Here is a 21,216-nt window from a genome sequence, read left to right on the forward strand (position 1 = left end):
AAAGCGGAAATTTGATGATTTAGGTTGCCGTTGTACTACATTATCATTTCATTAATCTAATGTTATGTTTTTTGTTGCATAAAGTTAACACGTACGCAGTGGACAGAGTATTTTTAGGTCCATTTTCTGGCAGGCTTCTTTTGCATTGTTCTAGTAGACCTTTAAAAAACATCAGTCGATTCATGTGTGTCATATGTCAACAAGTGATATCATTTGTTCATAGAATCTTGTTCACCACATCTTATTTACAAAGAGCTTGGCATGTATTTAGAAATAGTCACTGCTGTCTGTAGGTACCTGAACCAGACAGTAAAATTAAATAGCCCCCCTATTTATTTATTTTAAAGAATCGTGTTTAATTATTGGCCCTTTATCGCAGGCTGAGCTGCCTGTTTTGTGCACACTCATACATTTGCATGAGGTTTAAATTATTTGTGTCATGCAGTGTCACAGAGGCCCACTAATTAAAGCATTTTTCTAGTGTTTCCAGGCAGCGTAGAAGTATTAAAACACTGCTTATGGTGCTCAGGTGGTGCAGCGGTGAAATACACTACCCCAATCTCAAGTTTGAATCTCAGGTCTGCCATCAGTTGGCAGGGTTTCTTCATAACTGCTTTTATTAAGGCCTCTGCTGGCTAATCGATGGTGCCTGTTCAAGGAGATGAGTGTTAATGCAAGTCAGTGCTGTCCGTGCACGAAACTGGTCCTTATATGAACCCACCTTGTGCTGGTAAAAAGACGCGATTGGTACTTCTCATATGTTGGAGGGGGTTGCGACCCTCCTCGGTCAGGAGTGAAGGTCTGCAGCAGTAAACAGTTATTAAAAATTAATAAGCAAATAAGCTTAATTAGCTTTCTAGCTTGTTTTAAGGTGTATGCTTGTTCTGAATGTATGCACCAGGGATTGATCGAAATAATTTACATGCCAGGCTGCATGCTGTGCATTTGGGAAAGTTTGTAGGCAGGGCTATTGACAAGTCTGTTAATTATCCTGTCAGCAATATCGACATCTTTCTCCAGGCCATGTCCATTTACTAACTGTATAATATTATCCTATCTGTACAATCTACACAAGCTAACATTCTGTCTAGTCCAATGTCACATTTAAGTTCTGGTGTGCTTTGTCAGCCTCCGCAGTTGATTTGATCAAAACTGATTTATAGAAGAAAAGCTGTAAATAGAGATTATTTGTGGCAAAAATCATACTGTGCATAGTAGAATGCAGGACCCTTGTCAAATCGATGACTCTTCACTTCATTATTCATTTGTTCTTTGACTATTATTTGTTTTATTTAAACAAATATGTACAGTAGTGGTTTCTAAGCCGGGAAGTAAAGTGTTTTACAGGATGACGTTATTTTCAGTCCTGTTGCCTGAAGCTAGCTCTGCTGTGTGTTGTACACTATCTCTGTTGTCTGTTTAATCTGAGGGAGTGGCTCAAACATTTTGTCTTCCGGCAATCGAAATGCTTGTGTTTATGCTGCTCTGAGTTCAGCCAAGCTCTGTGAGCCTGTTAGGACCTAGCATAGCCAGATAAGCTTGTTAAATTTGTGTCCGTGTGTGTGTGTATACAGTATCTCCACATGCACCCATTACTACTGCCTATTTACTACTTGTTACATGGACAGCTGTAGAAATAATTTTAATTGTGCTTTGATGTACAATAAAAAATCTCCATTGGAAGGAATATTTTATGTGGAGCTTTGTGATGGTACCTTGCAACAACAATAATGATGTTATGCCTGTAAACTCAGCACAGTAAAAGCTTTTCCACCGTGGTATTTTGTTTGAACTGTGTGCTGAGATTCCCAGCTCAAGCTTTCATCAACAGGATTGAATGCACCTGCAGATATTTCATTTACCTGCATGCTCCAAAGAACATTAGTACACAATAGGCAATAAAAAGAGTTCAGTGGAAAGCACTTTCACTGCTGAAAACAATAGGCCTTGTATATTGCCATATTAAATACTAATAGTACATTGGCGCAAACAAAGTGCTCATCATTGCCAATGCAATATAAATTGGATTTTCCATTCAAATACCTCTGTTAACACTTTATTTACATGCATCAGGCGGCACTGCTCAGATAAGCCAATTGCATTTTAAGTTAACAGAATAATTCCTGTAGCTTTAAACTAAAAGACAGTTCATTAATTAGAAGTGTCTTTCCTTTTTTTCATGTTTACATTTACATGCACAGAATAATAAGCAGAAAATCATATTTGGTGGTTGGGGTTAAATTCACTTTAGTAATATAATATCATCTTTGGTCACTTGTTCTTTATTGCCGATAGTTATTCTTGAAAGCAAAGCCAGCGTTGGTAGCATAGAATAGCACAGGAGGCTTTGAAAACTGGCTATAATATCCTCCCAGTGAAGTTAAAATAAGGAAACTATAGTATCATTCTGAATTAATATTTATCGTTTCTCAAAACTTATGCAATTAAGGGTGACAGGCTCACACAGTGATTGATGGCTTCTCAAACATTACAGGAGAATTTGCTTTGAGCGACAGGGTACCAAAATGAGGTTATTTTTGACATTTCTAGTCATTGAAGTTTTTACACTGAAAAGGTTACAACAGCAACAAAGCCTTTTTAAATTTCTTATTCTCTTTTCTGAAGCGAAAGAGGATCAGACTATTGGTTGCAGAAAAGAAAAGCGCTGAACAGGAGGCACCATCAGCTCTTTTGGTCTCTATAAATATTTAATGCCAAACAAGACATCATTTGCCACCAGGTCACACTTGTGTTGATACTGTCAGTGCAGCAATTTCTGTTTCACCAAGGATTACACTCAATGGCTAGCTTGATTTTTGTTTATAGAGGGCTTTTTTTACCCAGAGGGCTTGTGGGGGGGAAAATAAATAGATTGGATGCTTTATAGTGCAAATTAAGTTTTTGTTAACCCCTTCCTATTTGTTTAAACCATCCAAGTATATTTTATAATAGAGCAAACTATTGTTTTGGTTTCAATGTATTGTTTTGTTACTGATGTGATTTTGTTGTGTGGTGTAATTTTAATTTTAGGATCTTGTTTTTAAAAGAACAAGAATCCTACAGAGAAATGATAAGTGGGCTTTATTCTTAACCAACATATGTTGGCTTTTTAATGTAATATTACAGCTACAACAAAAATATATTATTTTTCATTTATCATGAAAAATTGTATGTACTCTTGATGTTTTCTGATACTTTAACTAATGACTTTTAATTACAATTTAAAGAATGAAGCACTAAAAAATAAACACGCACTAGCCCTTGGGCGGCAAACAAAATAAAGACTTGCACAAAGATGGTACAAGGGGATTTGTACACTGTGTGCTGGAGGGTTTGCTTTGATTCAGTTCCACTCTTACACTTACAGTTTCTTTTCCTTTCCCTGTATCTTCTCAGTTCCTCCTTGACGGGTGCTTATAGTTTAATTTAACTGGCTACAATATAATATACAAAAACAGCTTGTATGTTTTGACCCCAGTACTCCACCATGTTTGCTTCTGAGATATGCAGGGCTCTTGGGTGAGAATGCAATGATTCCCGAATTAAGCTTATGTTGAAATTGCTTTGATCACATTTTTACAGCAACTTACAATTTATTAAATCAAATGGCCAATAATCACCAAACCTACTCAAACAGATGTGATTTTAGGTGGCTTTTAAAATGGCATGTTCGCCCAACGTTTGGAGTAGATGCCCAAAATGAATTCTCCTCGCTCTAGGTCTGATCAGTCTGCTTCCTTCTCTGCTGTTATTCATCTCTTTTCTTGTTGGTCATTCGGCCAGTATTTCATTTAGCTGGCACAGAATGAAGGTCACATGCAATCACTGCATACTGCCAACTTATGAAGTGCAGGCTTTCAGAGTCTAGCATGGGCAGTTTGTGGATCATTAAGTTTAAAGCCTAGTGAAGCCGCATCGCCTCCATGAACTGTAATTACATGCTCCCTTCCTCCCCTCTCTTTGCTCTCCAGGTTGAGTTGTTTAAATTAGCTGGAGCTTGCTGTGTTGGGTTTTACAGAGCTCCATGGATTTTGGCGTGCATGTTTATATGACTTGAATAAACTGATTTTAGGCAGAAAACTAAGAATCTTAAGTTATCTAAGAAATACAATTATTTAAATCGTATGCATGTTTTATGTATGGCTTAAAGTAGGATAATATTTAAGCTGCTTGTCAGAACACAGCCTTTATTTTATTTATTTATTCATTATCGTATGCTAGCTGTTGTAAAGCACATTCTATGTATGTCAGATATGCTTAGACTTCTGTGTCAGGGCAGTTCCAGTCTTACTTATGTAACTTGAATTGTAAATTGTGTAGTCATCTGTACTCACTTAACCACAGTGAAACTTTTGCATATCTGGTCATGTCAGGGAGGCCGCAGACAAATATTCAAAGTGATATGTTCTTCTGGTCCTGTCATACATTTTTGCTTTTCAAGCTTATCACTGTGTTTTGGTTAGAACTACTTTGCCTGTGTAGACAAACATTTTATCATGTGATTGAACATTAGTTAGTTTAGTTTTCTAGTCTACTTAAAATGTATTTATCTGTTTTCATTTGAAGTCTTTAACTGTATTTTTGAACAAGGGGATTTTTTTGATCTGACATGCAGTTTGACCTTATTGTATTGTCCTTTGGCAGATGTTTCTGACCGTGTACCTCAGCAACAATGACCAGCATTTTACAGAGGTGCCCATCACTCCAGAGACTGTGTGTCGTGATGTGGTGGAGCTCTGCAAAGAGCCTGGAGAAGTTGATTGCCACTTGGCTGAGATGTGGAGAGGCTCGGGTATGTAAAAAAGCCTAGATGCATAATATTACATTTTTATTTAGTTTTCACTAAAGGCAAATCAGTTTACTCATTTACACCAGGTTTACATAAAGTGATACTCACAAATTTAAAATCACAAATGGCTGCAGTTATTTTACACTATACAAGTGTACTGTTCTTCACTGTCATCTGAAGTGCACCGTCAAAACCTTTAAAACTTAATTGAATCGATCAAATACCTGTTTTGATACATTCCACTATTAAGTGGCTGTAAAACATTCTTATATTGTCTTATATAGTCAAAGAAAACCATGAGAGAGGCTTTCAAAAACTAGTCAAAAAGAAAAAAAACTTTTATATTAGCTAAATAAAAATGTGTAAATGTATGGAGTGCCACATCAGCCCCCTAAGGTTGTCAAACCTAGTCTTTTTATTAGAGATGGGACGATCGATCGACTACGAATCGGTATCGGCCGATTTTTAATCAAAATATGCTATCGGCGATCGGCCGATATTTCCTAAGAGTAGCCGATCCGATCGTGTGATATATAAAAGATCACGTTAAGTTAACAGCTCAGTGGATTGATCCAGACTTTGAGCTACAAAGCACCAACCATCACATCACCATTCATCAACCATCGTACAGAAACCACAGTGAAAGCTCTTCATGACCTAAAATAACATCATTAACGTTGTGCATCATACATACGATGTAATTTTGCTGATTGTAATATTTACTTTAAAAAGATAATTCAACCCGGTCACATCTGAGTCGATTCTATCAGCACGTTATATAAACTCCTGGTTCACTTTGGTAAATCGTAAGCGGTTCTTACTTGTGATGTAGATGAGAACAGAAGACGTTACAGAGCCAATCAGAGGCAAAAGTTTATTCATCAGCAAATTCGTTAGTTCAGGATCATCTGCTGAACTTTTAGGATCAGAAAACTTTTAGCGTTTTTAGAGTCTGACGGTCGGTTACAGATCTGTGGTAATAACAGTTTAAGCTTTTTAATTGAGCTTTTTAATGTAAGAGTCACACAAAATGTTCTGTAGTAGCTGGTGTTTATTTAAAACCACGACATTTAATTAATAACAGTAAATACGGAGAGATGACTGAGAAGAGAAACTTACGCTTCACATAAAACGAATCAACTCATGAATCAATGAATCACTTATAGCGATACTGTGAACAAAGCGTCTCTTCTAAAGGCACAAACACACACGCGCGCTGCTCCGGTTTATCTTCACTGTGAGGCTCTTTTTAAGTTTATTTATTTTATTTACTGCTAAAACCCCCTAAACCCCCGATCGGAATCGACTATCGGCCGATGTCCCTGAAAGGAGATCGGAGATCGGAATCGGTGCCAAAAACCCCGATCGGTACATCTCTACTTTTTATATAGTGTATATAGTGGGGGTATAGTGTATATTACCCTTCTAGTGGTAGACTGCTACTGTCCCCTTGCTCAAGCAACAAGGGTGTATTTATTTGCTTTTGCTGTATAATGAATTAATTGTTTTCAGGTCAGTGCAGCCTTATTATAATGGACTCTTGATTTTTGCATTTGGAATTTACACCTGATTACAGTTTAAAAACAATAACACACAATTTGTCCCAAAAACATGGTATCTACTGTAATCTACTGTGATGACAGTAGTTATTGTAATAACAGTAGTACATACAATAACAGCACACCATGAGCTGTTTAAACAAAATATTTAATTGTAACAATGCATACAAAATTTACGTGATGCATCCTAAATGTATTTGGATTTTAAAAGGTGGTTACATTAAGCCAGCCTAAGCCCAGTTTTAATTGTGGTTTTAAAGCAGCGACAGGGTTTTATTCTTGCAGACTTCAAGTACTCTTTGCCTTCAAGGACCTCAGCGTTTGCAGTCTGTTTCCATGACTACGTATCATCGAGCATGCTCAGTACACTCGAGCTTTTAAGTTCAAGCACCTAAAACACCTTGAAGTCTCAAGTTATTTATTGCTCCAGCTGACATCACTGACAGAAGGTGGATCTTTAAGCGTACTATACCATTGACAATGTGGTTTGGTAACATTTCAACAGGTTGAGATTTTAAACATCTTTGTGACTTTGGCAGTGGATATGTCTTGAGAGCGGTTCTGCAGCATTCATGTAAATAGTCGGCTGATTTGCCTTTAGGAGAAAATGCTTTCTTTTAGCCATTTTTATTAAATTAGGTCAAAGTTTAAAAAGAAGTGAATGACCCTTAACATATTTCACATCATGCCAACACGTTAAGGGATGTTTTAAGGTATCAGGTGAGATAGCTTTAGAAAAGTTGGATTTAGTGTTATTTTACTCATCTCATTTAATCTAATTGAATGGACTTGTGTTTACTGTTTGTATTTGGAGTTCTATAGAAATATGTTAAGAGTTGGTTGGACCATTTCGAGCACTTTATAAATGTAAACATTCTCAGAACAGCACTGCCTGTCAGTGCTTATTGTTAAAGTTTTTTTTTCTTTTTTGGTAATCATGTACTCCAACTTTATGTGATCAGACTGTAAATAAATAGCACACCAGTTCTGTTGTGTAACTGTTGGCTGCTTGGCTCTAAAGAATGGTTGTAAAACCTAATTCTTTTTTCTTCAGTTAAATCCGACTTGCACAACAATGCTAAACATGACTGGTGCATTTTGAAAGTGAGTGAGGACATTCTAAGATGTACCACTCGCTCAGCTTGCTCAGCGTCTTGCTTGGGGAAGCAAATTAAGAAGTTTAAATGGCACAAACTTAATTACATCCTTCAGGGCACTTTGTAATGACAGATTATATTTGTACTTCTTGAAACCAGAATAAGATCCTACAAGTGCAGCTTCACTGTGTGAAAGGAAATGGAATGAATGAGAGTACAAAAAAGGGACATGACATTGCAAAGAAAGTGTTTTTCCACCAGTGTAGGGTTTCTAAAGGATTAAAAAGAAATCGAAAATAAGATCATGAAGTTTTAATGTGCACAGTGGGCCTGTAATTATGTAAAGTGCATTGTTTCTGACTTTTAAAAAAAAATACAGATTATATTGCCATTTTGCGGTATTCAGCCTGTCTCAATATCGCGGTATGCGGTTATATCGCCATTTTTTTGTTGTTTTTGAAAATTACTTAATTGATCTGGATTTTAGAGCTATATAAACAAGCTTTATTGTTAGGCTATGATTCGGTATATTATTGCTTTATAATGACAAAGATGAGACGGCTTTAAGACCAATGAAATGCGTGTTTAGGCTATTGTTAAATACAGAACAGAGCAGGGATGCGCGTCTTTTCTCTATTAAAAAAGGTTTAAATTTAGCTCCTAGCCTAGGTTAGATATACACTGTGAAACAAAAAAAAAGTGTTTATGCTAAATATTTTAAATGCACATCTAATCAAAATATGGTAAAAAAAATAGAATAAAGAATAAAGTCTGTAAGAGTTTAAACCTGCGTTATCATGCGCGCTAGACGAACCAACATGTTCACCTGATGTGTTTTAGAGAGGATCTGAGTGGGGTATTGATGTTCCCCTCGGCACTAAAACCCTCTCTGATGGTGCTCGTTGCATTAATACACTGTAGATGTACTGAACCTGCATGCGACTTTAGAGATCAGAGAAAGTCTAGCCTGGTTATCGCGCCACTATTAACCATCTATTTAGTAGGTATAATTAACATAACAATATATACTACGTTTCAAGTTATTATTCGTTTCAATACATTTTTATTCAACGAAAAAATGCATTTAAATCATTCCAGCAAGCCAGCAAGAGAATATTTGCAGGCTGCACTGCCATATTAACCGTCATTAAGTGTTTTAGTTCACCAAGGCTGTTTGAATATAGTCTAAATTACAAGTATTTATTGAGTGTGAACTCAATTTAATCATTAATAAACTTGCCTATAATTCCTGTTGCGATTGATTACATTTTAAAACACAAAGCCTGACACTCAGCAGCAACGCATGAGAACAGGTTGCGGGAAAATGTCGCTCCTAGCTCATTTTCATTATGAATTTATTTAACATTTATTACGCACGAATGTAAGCGTATAAAACAAGATGGACCTGCAACAATAAAAAAAAGGAGAAGAAAGAAAGAAAAAACTTGAATATCGCGGTGTTGCGGTTGTCCAGCATGCCCTGCGGTTGGCTGGTCTATACCGTGATATTTCAAAATTGCAGTTAGCGCGACAGCCCTACTATCAACACAACTGCTTACAAATGAACTACAATTAAATAATGATGGCCCGGTCTGCCTCGGTTTCCTCCCATAGTCATAAGACATGTAAATAGAAGAACTAGAGATACAAAATTGCCTGTGACTGTGTTGAATCGTGAAACCTATAACTACATATACAGGTAGAACAGGACCTTAAATCCTAATAAACACATACTAAATTATTAAAAACACAAAAACATCTTGTTTCCGAGGGTACGCTTGTATTATTTTAAATGGTTACTTGTATTAAAACCTTTTTATACCCTGTATATTTTATACTGTTAACACCTAGTGCACAACCACTCAGCAACATTTTATACCATTAAAAGTTCCATTATAATTAAATTAAATGTTCTTAATTCTAATGTAATTAAATAATGCATTTTAAATCAGCTAAAACTAGCCAAGTCAGAATATTCTGAAAAGTGTCTTAATCAGCACTTCAGCTCACGCCCTGCACCAGCAGCATGTCTCAGCACTCCATCAATGCTGTCCTTGCGTGGCGAGGTTATTGGCATGAGTTGACCTATGTGTGTGTGTGTGTGTGTGTGTGTGTGTGTGTGTGTGTGTGTGTGTGCTCGTGTGCAGAGCGCCCTGTGGGTGAGGGTGAGAGGATGCTGGAGATTCTGCAGCGCTGGGGCTCGCGCAGAGCCGAGGTTCGCTTCTTCCTCCGCCACGAGAGACCTCAGAGTCGTGAACCAGGTGAGTTTATCATGATGACTTTAGCACGGTGGGATTAAAGGGTTTTTACTATGATGGTGTTTTGTGCGGTTTGGCATATAGGTAATTTTAGTATGATGTTTAGTTTGGTGTTAGATAAGTGAGTTAGTATGATTTACATGAGTTTAACACTGGGATTTTCAGAATTGTGCAAACGTTTTTAAGCAGACTAAACAGCGTTTTGGGAAGATGTCTTTTTAAAAGTTGGTTATGAATTCTGTTGAATTCTGCATTCAAATTTGGTGTAGTCTGCATTTTTAATATTTACAGGGGAGTAATCCATAACGAGCAAAGCCAAGTCTTCAGCAAACCGGTATTTCAAATAAATGTCTCTTAAAGGACATTTCATAGCCTTGCTTTGTTTTACCCTTTTGCAAACATGCCAATTTACTTGGCAGATTTAAGATTGGAAATGGCAGTTAAAACAAAGCCAGCAGTAACTAGTATTCTCAGGTTCTAAAGCATCAAGTGTCATTAATATAAAAATGTGATGTAACAGTGGTAAACATGGGACTGTGGTAGCCTAGCGGGTAGAGCTTTAAGCTGTTGAACGGATTCAAATCTCAGCTTTGCAGTGATGCCAATGTTGGGGCCCTTGGTTTCGCACAATGGCTGACCCTGCGCTCTGACCCCAACTTTCAAACAAGCTGGTATACGCAGAAAAAACATCTTTGTTCATCTTTGTTGTATTAGAATCTAGAGCCGCTCAGGTGGTGCAGCGGTAAAAACACACGCTGCAACCAAAGCTGGGATAAGATGCATACGGCTTGCTGCCCACGTGTCGGAGGGGGCGTGGGTTTGCTTCGATCTCCTCGGTCAGAGCAGGGATCGGCATAGGCGGAGAGGAAGCACGATGAGCAGTTGGGCAATTGACTGCGCTAAAGGGGGAGAAAATGCATTAAAAAAAAAAAAAAAAAAAGAATCTAGGAGCCTTACCTGGCTTGAACTTTAATAATGTTCTTCACTAGGAAGAAGGGTCGCTGCCCCAGTGTTCTCAGAAGAAGAACTGGTGCTGATCTATAAACTCATTTGGTCTTTAATTGAAAAGTCCACTTGGATATGAGGAGAAAATGCCCACATTGCTTTTATAAACTAAGGACTGGGCTTTCAAACAGTATCTCTGCAGGGTTTTAAAAATATATTAAATATTGATCATCTTGTATCTCTTCTGTAAGCCTTTTCTGTAAGGGATTGTTTAGAGGTACTTATATTAATGAGTGTTAATCCTTGTTAACCTCCAGTAGAATTGCCTCAAAAAGCAGCTGACACGTGTTATGTAAATGTCAGATTTGGAGACAGGCCAGATGATGTGATCAGACTTATTGGTCCTGTTGACATTGTGTATACGGTGTTGAACTCGATGAACGGTCACAGTCACTTCTTGTTCAGCGAACCATGCTAAATGTTCAGGTCACAGTCCGTCGCATCACTACACTGCACGCTTTGTTTAGCTAGGATCATCGCTAAATTTGAGCCGGCTGTGTTTTCTTAACCTGTACATGAACTTTGACCACATTTAATAAACCTGCTGGTAAAATCAGACTTTTTTTTGTTTAACAGTATTGCACTGAACAGTCTTGACATTATTTTAGTGCTTTTAAGAAATGAACTGTTATTAGCATGTTGTATTATATTGCAGATTATTTATTTTGCACTAATTTTGCAGGAATTGCCAGAGCCATGGAGCCAAAGAGGAACGGTGTTAAAGGACCCTCAGATAGAAGAATGGAAAATGGGGTAAGGTGTTGATGAGTAAAACAAGAATATATTCGAGTAAATGCCTAGTGAACTTACCTGTTAACTAACTTACCTTAACAGACAACACAAAGCAAAGTCAATTTTTTCTCACATATTATGAGCACACATACATTTCAAATAATGAAACTCCTGCTTATAGACCGAGCGCTCATATATTGTGAGAATAGACAATATTATTAACACCCTGGGTTGCAACCATTAGGTGGGTCGCAAGCTGAACAAAATGGCTTGTAGTGAAAAATAGTAATCATTTAATAAACTTGTAGTCGAACGCCCCCTTGTGGAGGCTTTATGTTACATCTTGTAAACCACAATGGGACCATATTGTACAGAGAGAGTATGATGTATTGTTTGTGTTGCCTGGGTCATGTGAAAACCCTTAGTAACAGTACCTGATGACACTTAACTCTTGATACCAAGATCCGATCCTAAAACGAAACTGCTGGGATCATGACGCCCCAGGACCTGCAAACTGTGTTGTGTTTGTTTGATGTTGAGTGACGTTGTTTGGCAGGTTTCTGGTCCACGCATGGACATGACTCTGGCTGAACTGCAGGAGATGGCGGCTCGACAACAGCAACAGATCGATGCTCAACAGCAGCTGCTGTCCTCCAAGGTATTGAATGTGGAATGTGGAAAGTAAATAGTTTGCATGCAGTGGGGTTGTATTGTATTATTATATATTATGGACAATCAGCCAATCACCATTTCTAGCCCTGTGTCTTGTAAGTTTGGGGATCCAATATATTGTAGTCGTCATGCTCGATTGAAGCGTTATTGTACAGACTCAAAACTATGATTCTAGCAATCAGTTAATTAATGGTTGATTTTATCTTTTACCCTCTGGATGTACAGGAGCAGCGGCTACGCTACCTGAAGCAGCAGGATCAGATGAAACAGCACCAAGTTTCCGAACAGGAGAAGCTGCTACGTCTTAGGGAGAACGTGGAGAAGCAGGAAGCTAGGCTCAAGAAAGTGCGAGCACTCAAGGGCCAAGTGGAGCACAAGCGCATCAGCAATGGAAAACTAGGTGTGATACACAAATACATAAAGAATTATGTCACCACAAAAGGCTGCAAGTAGAACTTAGAATAGAATTTATTGCAATTTGTTGAATTTTCTACTTGAAATCTTATCAATTAATCCCAGTGCTTTCTGATCAAACAGGACATAAAGGCTGAGCAAGCTTATAGTTAAATGCTATACACAATATCCCAAATGTGCACATCTGACCGCCCCCAGTTCAGTAATGACTGACAACTAGGGCTGGGTATCGCCACTAATTTCCTGGATCGATTCGATTCGATTCACAAGGTCCCGATTCGATTCGATTTCCGATTCGATTCGATCCGATTTCGATTCAACACACATAGGCATATTTGAGTTACATTAACAGGTTTTGTTTAAATATGTAAAGATGTTCAGAGAACGAATGTGATAATTGTACAAAGAACATCCATTATTAAAAATATTTGTGTATTTTGTTTACATAAATAATTAATCCAAAACAGAAAACAGTAACATTCATTTTTTATTATTATTTTATATGTCTGACACGCTACAACATTGTAAATGTAATGTAAACATACACCTGGCTGTTGAACAGCTTATGCCAAGTTTACACTACACAACTTTCTGATTTGCCGGGTCGCTGTACAGTTCACGCTGCACGACTCACAGGTGATAGGGGGGTTTTACACTACACCATCTATCACCAGGGGGAATCACAGGCGAACTTCTCTGGTCTCCAAAACTACGTTTTGTCACGAAAACAAACATGAGAAGTGATGAAAGGTTTAATGATACCACGTCCAAACGTGCACATCAACAAGTAGCGAGAGATCAAAGTTTGTGCGCTGATGTAGAAAAAAGGAGAAAAATAAAGGAATCTGAGTGGATTTGGCAACACGAGCAGCATGGATCGTTCTGTAGTGAGTTGGAGGTTAATAAATATTTTGTTTTGTAGAGAACGATCGGGTCAGAAATACTGTAAAACTCGTGTGCTGATGTATTCTGATAGAAACTATATTACGCCCCTGAACCACCTGTTTACAACCTCTCCCCTGTGTTTCCCCTCGCTGTTTCTCACATTGATTGAGAGCCAAGTTTTGATCGCAGAGCGAACACCGATAGCATACTACATACTATAGCGCTGACCCGTCGCCGAGCGAAAATCAGGGCAAGAATCGTGGTGTGAACCAGGCATAACTTGAGCTTCTGCCATGCTGAACTGATGCAAAAAACAGTGGCTGGTCACGCGAAATTAAAGGGGTAACAGATTTCCGTGTACACCGTAAAAAGGGGCGTATTTAAAAGATCGATCTCGCGTTTATATGAATCGATATCGGATCGTTCAAATAAAGATCGATTCGAATCGAAAAATCGATTTTATAAACTCACCCCTACTGACAACAGCAATATGTTTGCACTGAACTGTGTTCAGTGTAGCTAAGTACTGTGTGTGCATGCATTGCCTGTTTGCAGTTGAAGAGATCGAGCAGATGAACAACCTGTTTCAGCAAAAGCAGCGCGAGCTGGTGGTCGCTGTGTCTAAAGTGGAGGAGCTCAACAGGCAACTAGAGACGCTGAAAAACGGCAAGCTGGACGCTCTACACGATAACCAGGGAGCCGTGGCTGAGCTCGATCGTCTCTACAGAGAGCTGCAGGTGAGAAACTCGAGCTTCAAATGCTTGGTTCTGTGTCATCACTCCTGTGGCATGTTGAATCGATACCTAACTGGCCGTCACCTCCTGTGAAGCTGATCTCAGCTGTCGATACTAAACATTAGATACAATAGGGGCAGTTGTAGCCTGGAAAGGTCGTTGGTTCAAGCCCCATCACTGCCAGGTTGCCACTGTTGGGACCTTGAGCAAGGCCCTTAACCCTCAATTACTTAGACAATATACTGTCACAGTACTGTAAGTCACTTTGGATAAAAGCATCTGCCAAATGCCATAAATGTAAACAATACTGAGAGAAGATTTTGCTGTATGATCTAAACAAACTCACTCTGTTAGGCTGCAGTCACAAAACCGTTTTTGTGCTGGCTGTACCATTGTTTCCTATGGAGTGAGGCAGTGCTGCTTATCTTGCTGCTGCGCTACCTTGAGCTTCGCACCATGCAAAGTGTGATTCATGACTCCTGTTAATGTCTTTCCACTACTTCAGAGGCTCATTTGCATGTTGCATTGAGATCTTAGGTTTCTGTGGGACTGACTGCTTGTGCAGGTCTGATGTTGATGTTGCTTTCAGATGCAGTCTGATGCACAATTGAACATATTGACCAAAGGCACCCAAGTTTAACACTCACTGCTCTTTGAGGTCTGTAACACTCACTTGCCCGCTCTTTCACAGTTGAGCTGTTGTTGCTTCTTGATGTCCCTACTGTATACTAATGCTTGCTTCAGCAAGGTGGAAGTTTGCCTAGCATTCAGCTATGGAAGCTATTTACTCTGACCCATGTTACGGCTTCTGTTTCTGTAGAAAGAGTGCACAGCAATGTGCTTGATGTTATGCACCTGTTAGCCATGCGCATGGCGTAAATAGCCAAATTCACCTGGTTAATAGGGGTGCCTACATACTTTAGTTTCCTAGCTCTAACTCCTAAATTCTTTACACAGCTAAGAAACAACATGAACCAAGAGCTGAACAGCAAGCTAACACAGCAAAGGGACAACCTGAACAAGAGGAACCAGGATGTGGCTACTATGGACAAGCGAGTCAGCGAGCTTCGGGATCGCCTCTGGAAGAAAAAAGCAGCTCTGCAGCAGAAAGAAAACCTTCCGGTAAGTACCAGCATGGCCCTCTTTATCCCAAAATGGTATCCCAGGGTTCATACAACCCTACAAAACATACTTGTATAATCTCTATTAAGAGATTTGTGGATTGATCCATTAAGAAAACAGAAGAAACACCTTATGTAGCGCAGCAGTGAACTTCCAGGCTATCCTGCTATAATATCAATATATTATACTGATTAAAACATTGCTCTATTTGGCATGCTACAAGTAAACCAAGTGTCAATCTTTGGTTTGTAATAAAAACATCAATGTGAAACTGATTAAATATTTACAGTCTTAGGTTAGGTTAGACTCCACAAAAGTAAAATTTCATGTATTATTAATTTTTAATAAAAAGCAATACATCCATCACAGAAAACAAACTTATTGGAACAAATAAAGCAAAGGACTTCAACAAAAGACTTTATATTTTACATTATAACATATAAGCATCATCAAATGGCAATTAAAGCTCTTTGATTTACTTCCACTGAAAATGTGTGGCTGTAATACATTTTTGATACTGGCAGCACTCTCAGTGTCCCATTTGTAGTGTTTTGTGATGTTTTTGGTTTAATGTGCAAAGCTTCTTTCTGACTTTGTTTCTAACCTGCTGCCTTGGCAACCCATGATTATTTAGCTCCATCAGGATAATGGTTTGTGGAAGCAGTTAACCGTATAATTTACTTAAACCGTTTCACTTTTTCCTGAAGGCTTTTCTTAAGGCTATGATTAAGGGATGCAGCAAACTTATTTTGGTGTATTGGTGGTGGGTTTCCAAGTGTTCTAATACTCAGTTTTCTTTGCCTACTTCTTTTATACCTCTGTTAATCAAGGGAAAAGCCTAATTTCACCTTTAAAGCAGTTAATTCTGTAAAGTGGATCCATATGAGCCATGAATTTAAAAGTGATCATGTTTCTGTTTTCCGCTGTGGGAGTTGGGAAATCCTATTGTGTGTATATACAGTATTTGGCACTCGGTTGGCCAAGCAGTGCTATAAGCTGGTCGGGTGTCTACGCACAGGCATAACTGGCTATGTCCTGGAAAAAATTCCTGTGATTCTGAAGAAGCCGGATCCACTGCATCCCTGACCAGGATAAAGCATTGGTTAAAAATTGATATATATATACAGTGTATCACAAAAGTGAGTACACCCCTCACATTTCTGCAGATATTTAAGTATATCTTTTCATGGGACAACACTGACAAAATGACACTTTGACACAATGAAAAGTAGTCTGTGTGCAGCTTATATAACAGTGTAAATTTATTCTTCCCTCAAAATAACTCAATATACAGCCATTAATGTCTAAACCACCGGCAACAAAAGTGAGTACACCCCTTAGTGAAAGTTCCTGAAGTGTCAATATTTTGTGTGGCCACCATTATTTCCCAGAACTGCCTTAACTCTCCTGGGCATGGAGTTTACCAGAGCTTCACAGGTTGCCACTGGAATGCTTTTCCACTCCTCCATGACGACATCACGGAGCTGGCGGATATTCGAGACTTTGCGCTCCTCCACCTTTCGCTTGAGGATGCCCCAAAGATGTTCTATTGGGTTTAGGTCTGGAGACATGCTTGGCCAGTCCATCACCTTTACCCTCAGCCTCTTCAATAAAGCAGTGGTCGTCTTAGAGGTGTGTTTGGGGTCATTATCATGCTGGAACACTGCCCTGCGACCCAGTTTCCGGAGGGAGGGGATCATGCTCTGCTTCAGTATTTCACAGTACATATTGGAGTTCATGTGTCCCTCAATGAAATGTAACTCCCCAACACCTGCTGCACTCATGCAGCCCCAGACCATGGCATTCCCACCACCATGCTTGACTGTAGGCATGACACACTTATCTTTGTACTCCTCACCTGATTGCCACCACACATGCTTGAGACCATCTGAACCAAACTAATTAATCTTGGTCTCATCAGACCATAGGACATGGTTCCAGTAATCCATGTCCTTTGTTGACATGTCTTCAGCAAACTGTTTGCGGGCTTTCTTGTGTAGAGACTTCAGAAGAGGCTTCCTTCTGGGGTGACAGCCATGCAGACCAATTTGATGTAGTGTGCGGCGTATGGTCTGAGCACTGACAGGCTGACCCCCCACCTTTTCAATCTCTGCAGCAATGCTGACAGCACTCCTGCGCCTATCTTTCAAAGACAGCAGTTGGATGTGACGCTGAGCACGTGCACTCAGCTTCTTTGGACGACCAACGCGAGGTCTGTTCTGAGTGGACCCTGCTCTTTTAAAATGCTGGATGATCTTGGCCACTGTGCTGCAGCTCAGTTTCAGGGTGTTGGCAATCTTCTTGTAGCCTTGGCCATCTTCATGTAGCGCAACAATTCGTCTTTTAAGATCCTCAGAGAGTTCTTTGCCATGAGGTGCCATGTTGGAACTTTCAGTGACCAGTATGAGAGAGTGTGAGAGCTGTACTACTAAATTGAACACACCTGCTCCCTATGCACACCTGAGACCTAGTAACACTAACAAATCACATGACATTTTGGAGGGAAAATGACAAGCAGTGCTCAATTTGGACATTTAGGGGTGTAGTCTCTTAGGGGTGTACTCACTTTTGTTGCCGGTGGTTTAGACATTAATGGCTGTATATTGAGTTATTTTGAGGGAAGAATAAATTTACACTGTTATATAAGCTGCACACAGACTACTTTTCATTGTGTCAAAGTGTCATTTTGTCAGTGTTGTCCCATGAAAAGATATACTTAAATATCTGCAGAAATGTGAGGGGTGTACTCACTTTTGTGATACACTGTATATATATATATATATATATATATATACATATAGGGTTGGACAAAATAACTGAAACACCTGTCATTTTAGTGTGGGAGGTTTCATGGCTAAATTGGACCAGTCTGGTGGCCAATCTTCATTAATTGCACATTGCACCAGTAAGAGCAGAGTGTGAAGGTTCAATTAGCAGGGTAAGAGCACAGTTTTGCTCAAAATATTGCAATGCACACAACATTATGGGTGACATACCAGAGTTCAAAAGAGGACAAATTGTTGGTGCACGTCTTGCTGGCGCATCTGTGACCAAGACAGCAAGTCTTTGTGATGTATCAAGAGCCACGGTATCCAGGGTAATGTCAGCATACCACCAAGAAGGACAAACCACATCCAACAGGATTAACTGTGGACGCAAGAGGAAGCTGTCTGAAAGGGATGTTCGGGTGCTAACCCGGATTGTATCCAAAAAACATAAAACCACGGCTGCCCAAATCACGGCAGAATTAAATGTGCACCTCGACTCTCCTGTTTCCACCAGAACTGTCCGTCGGGAGCTCCACAGGGTCAATATACACGGCCGGGCTGCTATAGCCAAACCTTTGGTCACTCGTGCCGATGCCAAACGTCGGTTTCAATGGTGCAAGGAGCGCAAATCTTGGGCTGTGGACAATGTGAAACATGTATTGTTCTCTGATGAGTCCACCTTTACTGTTTTCCCCACATCCGGGAGAGTTACGGTGTGGAGAAGCCCCAAAGAAGCGTACCACCCAGACTGTTGCATGCCCAGAGTGAAGCATGGGGGTGGATCAGTGATGGTTTGGGCTGCCATATCATGGCATTCCCTTGGCCCAATACTTGTGCTAGATGGGCGCGTCACTGCCAAGGACTACCTAACCATTCTGGAGGACCATGTGCATCCAATGGCAGTGCCGTGTATCAGGATGACAATGCACCAATACACACAGCAAGACTGGTGAAAGATTGGTTTGATGAACATGAAAGTGAAGTTGAACATCTCCCATGGCCTGCACAGTCACCAGATCTAAATATTATTGAGCCACTTTGGGGTGTTTTGGAGAAGCGAGTCAGGAAACGTTTTCCTCCACCAGCATCACGTAGTGACCTGGCCACTATCCTGCAAGAAGAATGGCTTAAAATCCCTCTGACCACTGTGCAGGACTTGTATATGTCATTTCCAAGACGAATTGACGCTGTATTGGCCGCAAAAGGAGGCCCTACACCATACTAATAAATTATTGTGGTCTAAAACCAGGTGTTTCAGTTACTTTGTCCAACACCTGTATATATATATATATGTATTCTCACTTATTTTTCAAATCTTTACTTCTTCTGTGAAAACAAATCCTTAATGGGACGTGGGGGCTGTAGCTCTTGTTGTCAGATTTTTTTCAGCAGTGCTCTGCATGGAATTCTAAAGCAACTAACACAAAAAGATCCTCATTAATCTTTTCCTGCTACCAAGCAATCTTGGTGACATGTGGCATTTGGTTTTGAGAGAGTGGGCTCTCGATGATTTTCCTTCTGGTGTATTGCAGACTAATATATATCTCCCAGCTGATGGCACAGTGCACAAAATTGTGACAGACACAGAATAATAAACCTCTGCAAATGTTTTTAAGCTGTTTTGTTCTTGTTTTTCTTTAAGAATGGCTTCCCCGTTAAGGAAAAAGCTTCAAAAGACGCCCATCCAAAGGTAAAATCATTATATCGGACGCTCTGGTTCATCCGCTCCAGTCATCCTCATTAGATGATGGATTTGTTAAAGACAGGAAAATCATCATTTCATTTGGTGTTGGCATGAATTGATTTTCCATTGTAAGCTTGCATTCAGCTTCTCAAAGGAAGTCTCAAAGTTAGTTCTTCACCCCACTGAACGTGACATTTCATGTTCAACACTTAAGTTGTTGGTTGTGCTGCATAACGGTTAAGCTAATCAAAATTTTGAGACATCTAATTGAAATACTTCTAAACATATTCTATTTTTTATAGTTCAGGTGCATATAAGGTTGAGATAAAGCTGCCATTGTAGAAATAGTTTTTTTAAATTTTATTTATGCATTTCCTCCCATTTTCTCCCCAATTTAGTGTAGCCAGTTTGTCCCTGATTGCAGTCGAGGAGGGTATATTGCCCCTCACGCCTCCTCCAACTCGTGCACAGCCTTTAGCAGAACCCTTTTTCATCTATGCACTCTGTACATGCGCCTCTCTGTCTGCCTATCATGCTCCTTACACATCGTTTGAAGACCCCACCCACATAGTCCGGTCATCCTGCCCTAGCAGAGATGTGTCTGCTGCAGGCACTGTCAATTATGCCCGCTAGATGGCGCCCAGCCGACCGGTGGCAACGCCGGGTTCAGAATCTCGGCGCTGGTGTGCTAGCGAAATATCCTGCTGCGCCACCTGGGCGCCTGTAGTTGTAGTTTTAAGAGTGATTGGTCCATTATGCTGTATTTTCTGCTGCAGTTGTGAAGCTTTCTGTTTTGTTTGCTTATTAGTCAATAAGCCACTATCATATTAGACTGTTGCAGTTCCCTCATAGCACCTGCAGTTAATAATATGGAAAAATATGGAACAATATGGAAATATTGTGTACGCTCTTTGATTTGTTCAGCCTGTGCCATACTGATAGATCTCAGTACTGAAAAGGTTTGGTTCAACAAAAATGTAAATCAGTTGGCAAGATATGTTGATGAGGTTGAGGGAACCTTTACAGTTACAAGAGGCTTTAACCTGTGTGTTATTTTTTTCATTATGTACATAACTTGTCTGAAGCTTTTTGACCTAATGCACCATGTTTTAGCCCAACAGAAGAACCTTATTCAGAATTTTTTTTCAGAAGCAGAAAAATCGATAACTGAGAGAAAAAAACTGTGCCTGTATCATGCTAACTTTCAATCAATGTGCTCTCTTTAGGTCCCCTCTGATGGTCAACCCCCTCAAACGGCAGGCCAGTCTCGTGTGGCTGCAGTCGGGCCGTACATCCAGTCGTCCACCATGCCGCGCGGCCCAGCCAGGCACGACCTGCTCGTTAAACCCGGCTACCCAGATGGCACGGCCACGCTGCCACATCAGGACAGGAGTGCTGGCATGCCGGCGGGCAAACCTGGTACAGGTAAAGTTTACCACACCCACTTGTGCACTTGTTTGTAAATCAAATTGCACATGACAAAAAAAAAAATCCCAC

The 21,216-nt window shown here is 39.8% G+C and overlaps 1 protein-coding gene across 1 annotated transcript in view; it reads left to right on the forward strand.

Moving 5' to 3' along the window:
- tp53bp2a (tumor protein p53 binding protein, 2a) overlaps window positions 1–21,216 on the forward strand; it is a 35,005-nt gene that overhangs the window by 4,136 nt on the left and 9,653 nt on the right. The window contains exons 2-10 of the mRNA XM_063008265.1: window positions 4,645–4,792; window positions 9,593–9,706; window positions 11,391–11,461; window positions 11,997–12,098; window positions 12,338–12,512; window positions 13,967–14,148; window positions 15,103–15,267; window positions 19,678–19,725; window positions 20,946–21,144. Of these exons, the coding sequence (XP_062864335.1) occupies window positions 4,645–4,792; window positions 9,593–9,706; window positions 11,391–11,461; window positions 11,997–12,098; window positions 12,338–12,512; window positions 13,967–14,148; window positions 15,103–15,267; window positions 19,678–19,725; window positions 20,946–21,144 (1,204 nt within the window). The remainder of the gene's footprint in view (window positions 1–4,644; window positions 4,793–9,592; window positions 9,707–11,390; window positions 11,462–11,996; window positions 12,099–12,337; window positions 12,513–13,966; window positions 14,149–15,102; window positions 15,268–19,677; window positions 19,726–20,945; window positions 21,145–21,216) is intronic.

This window comes from Trichomycterus rosablanca, chromosome 14 (genome assembly GCF_030014385.1).
Source record: "Trichomycterus rosablanca isolate fTriRos1 chromosome 14, fTriRos1.hap1, whole genome shotgun sequence".
NCBI lineage: Eukaryota > Metazoa > Chordata > Actinopteri > Siluriformes > Trichomycteridae > Trichomycterus > Trichomycterus rosablanca.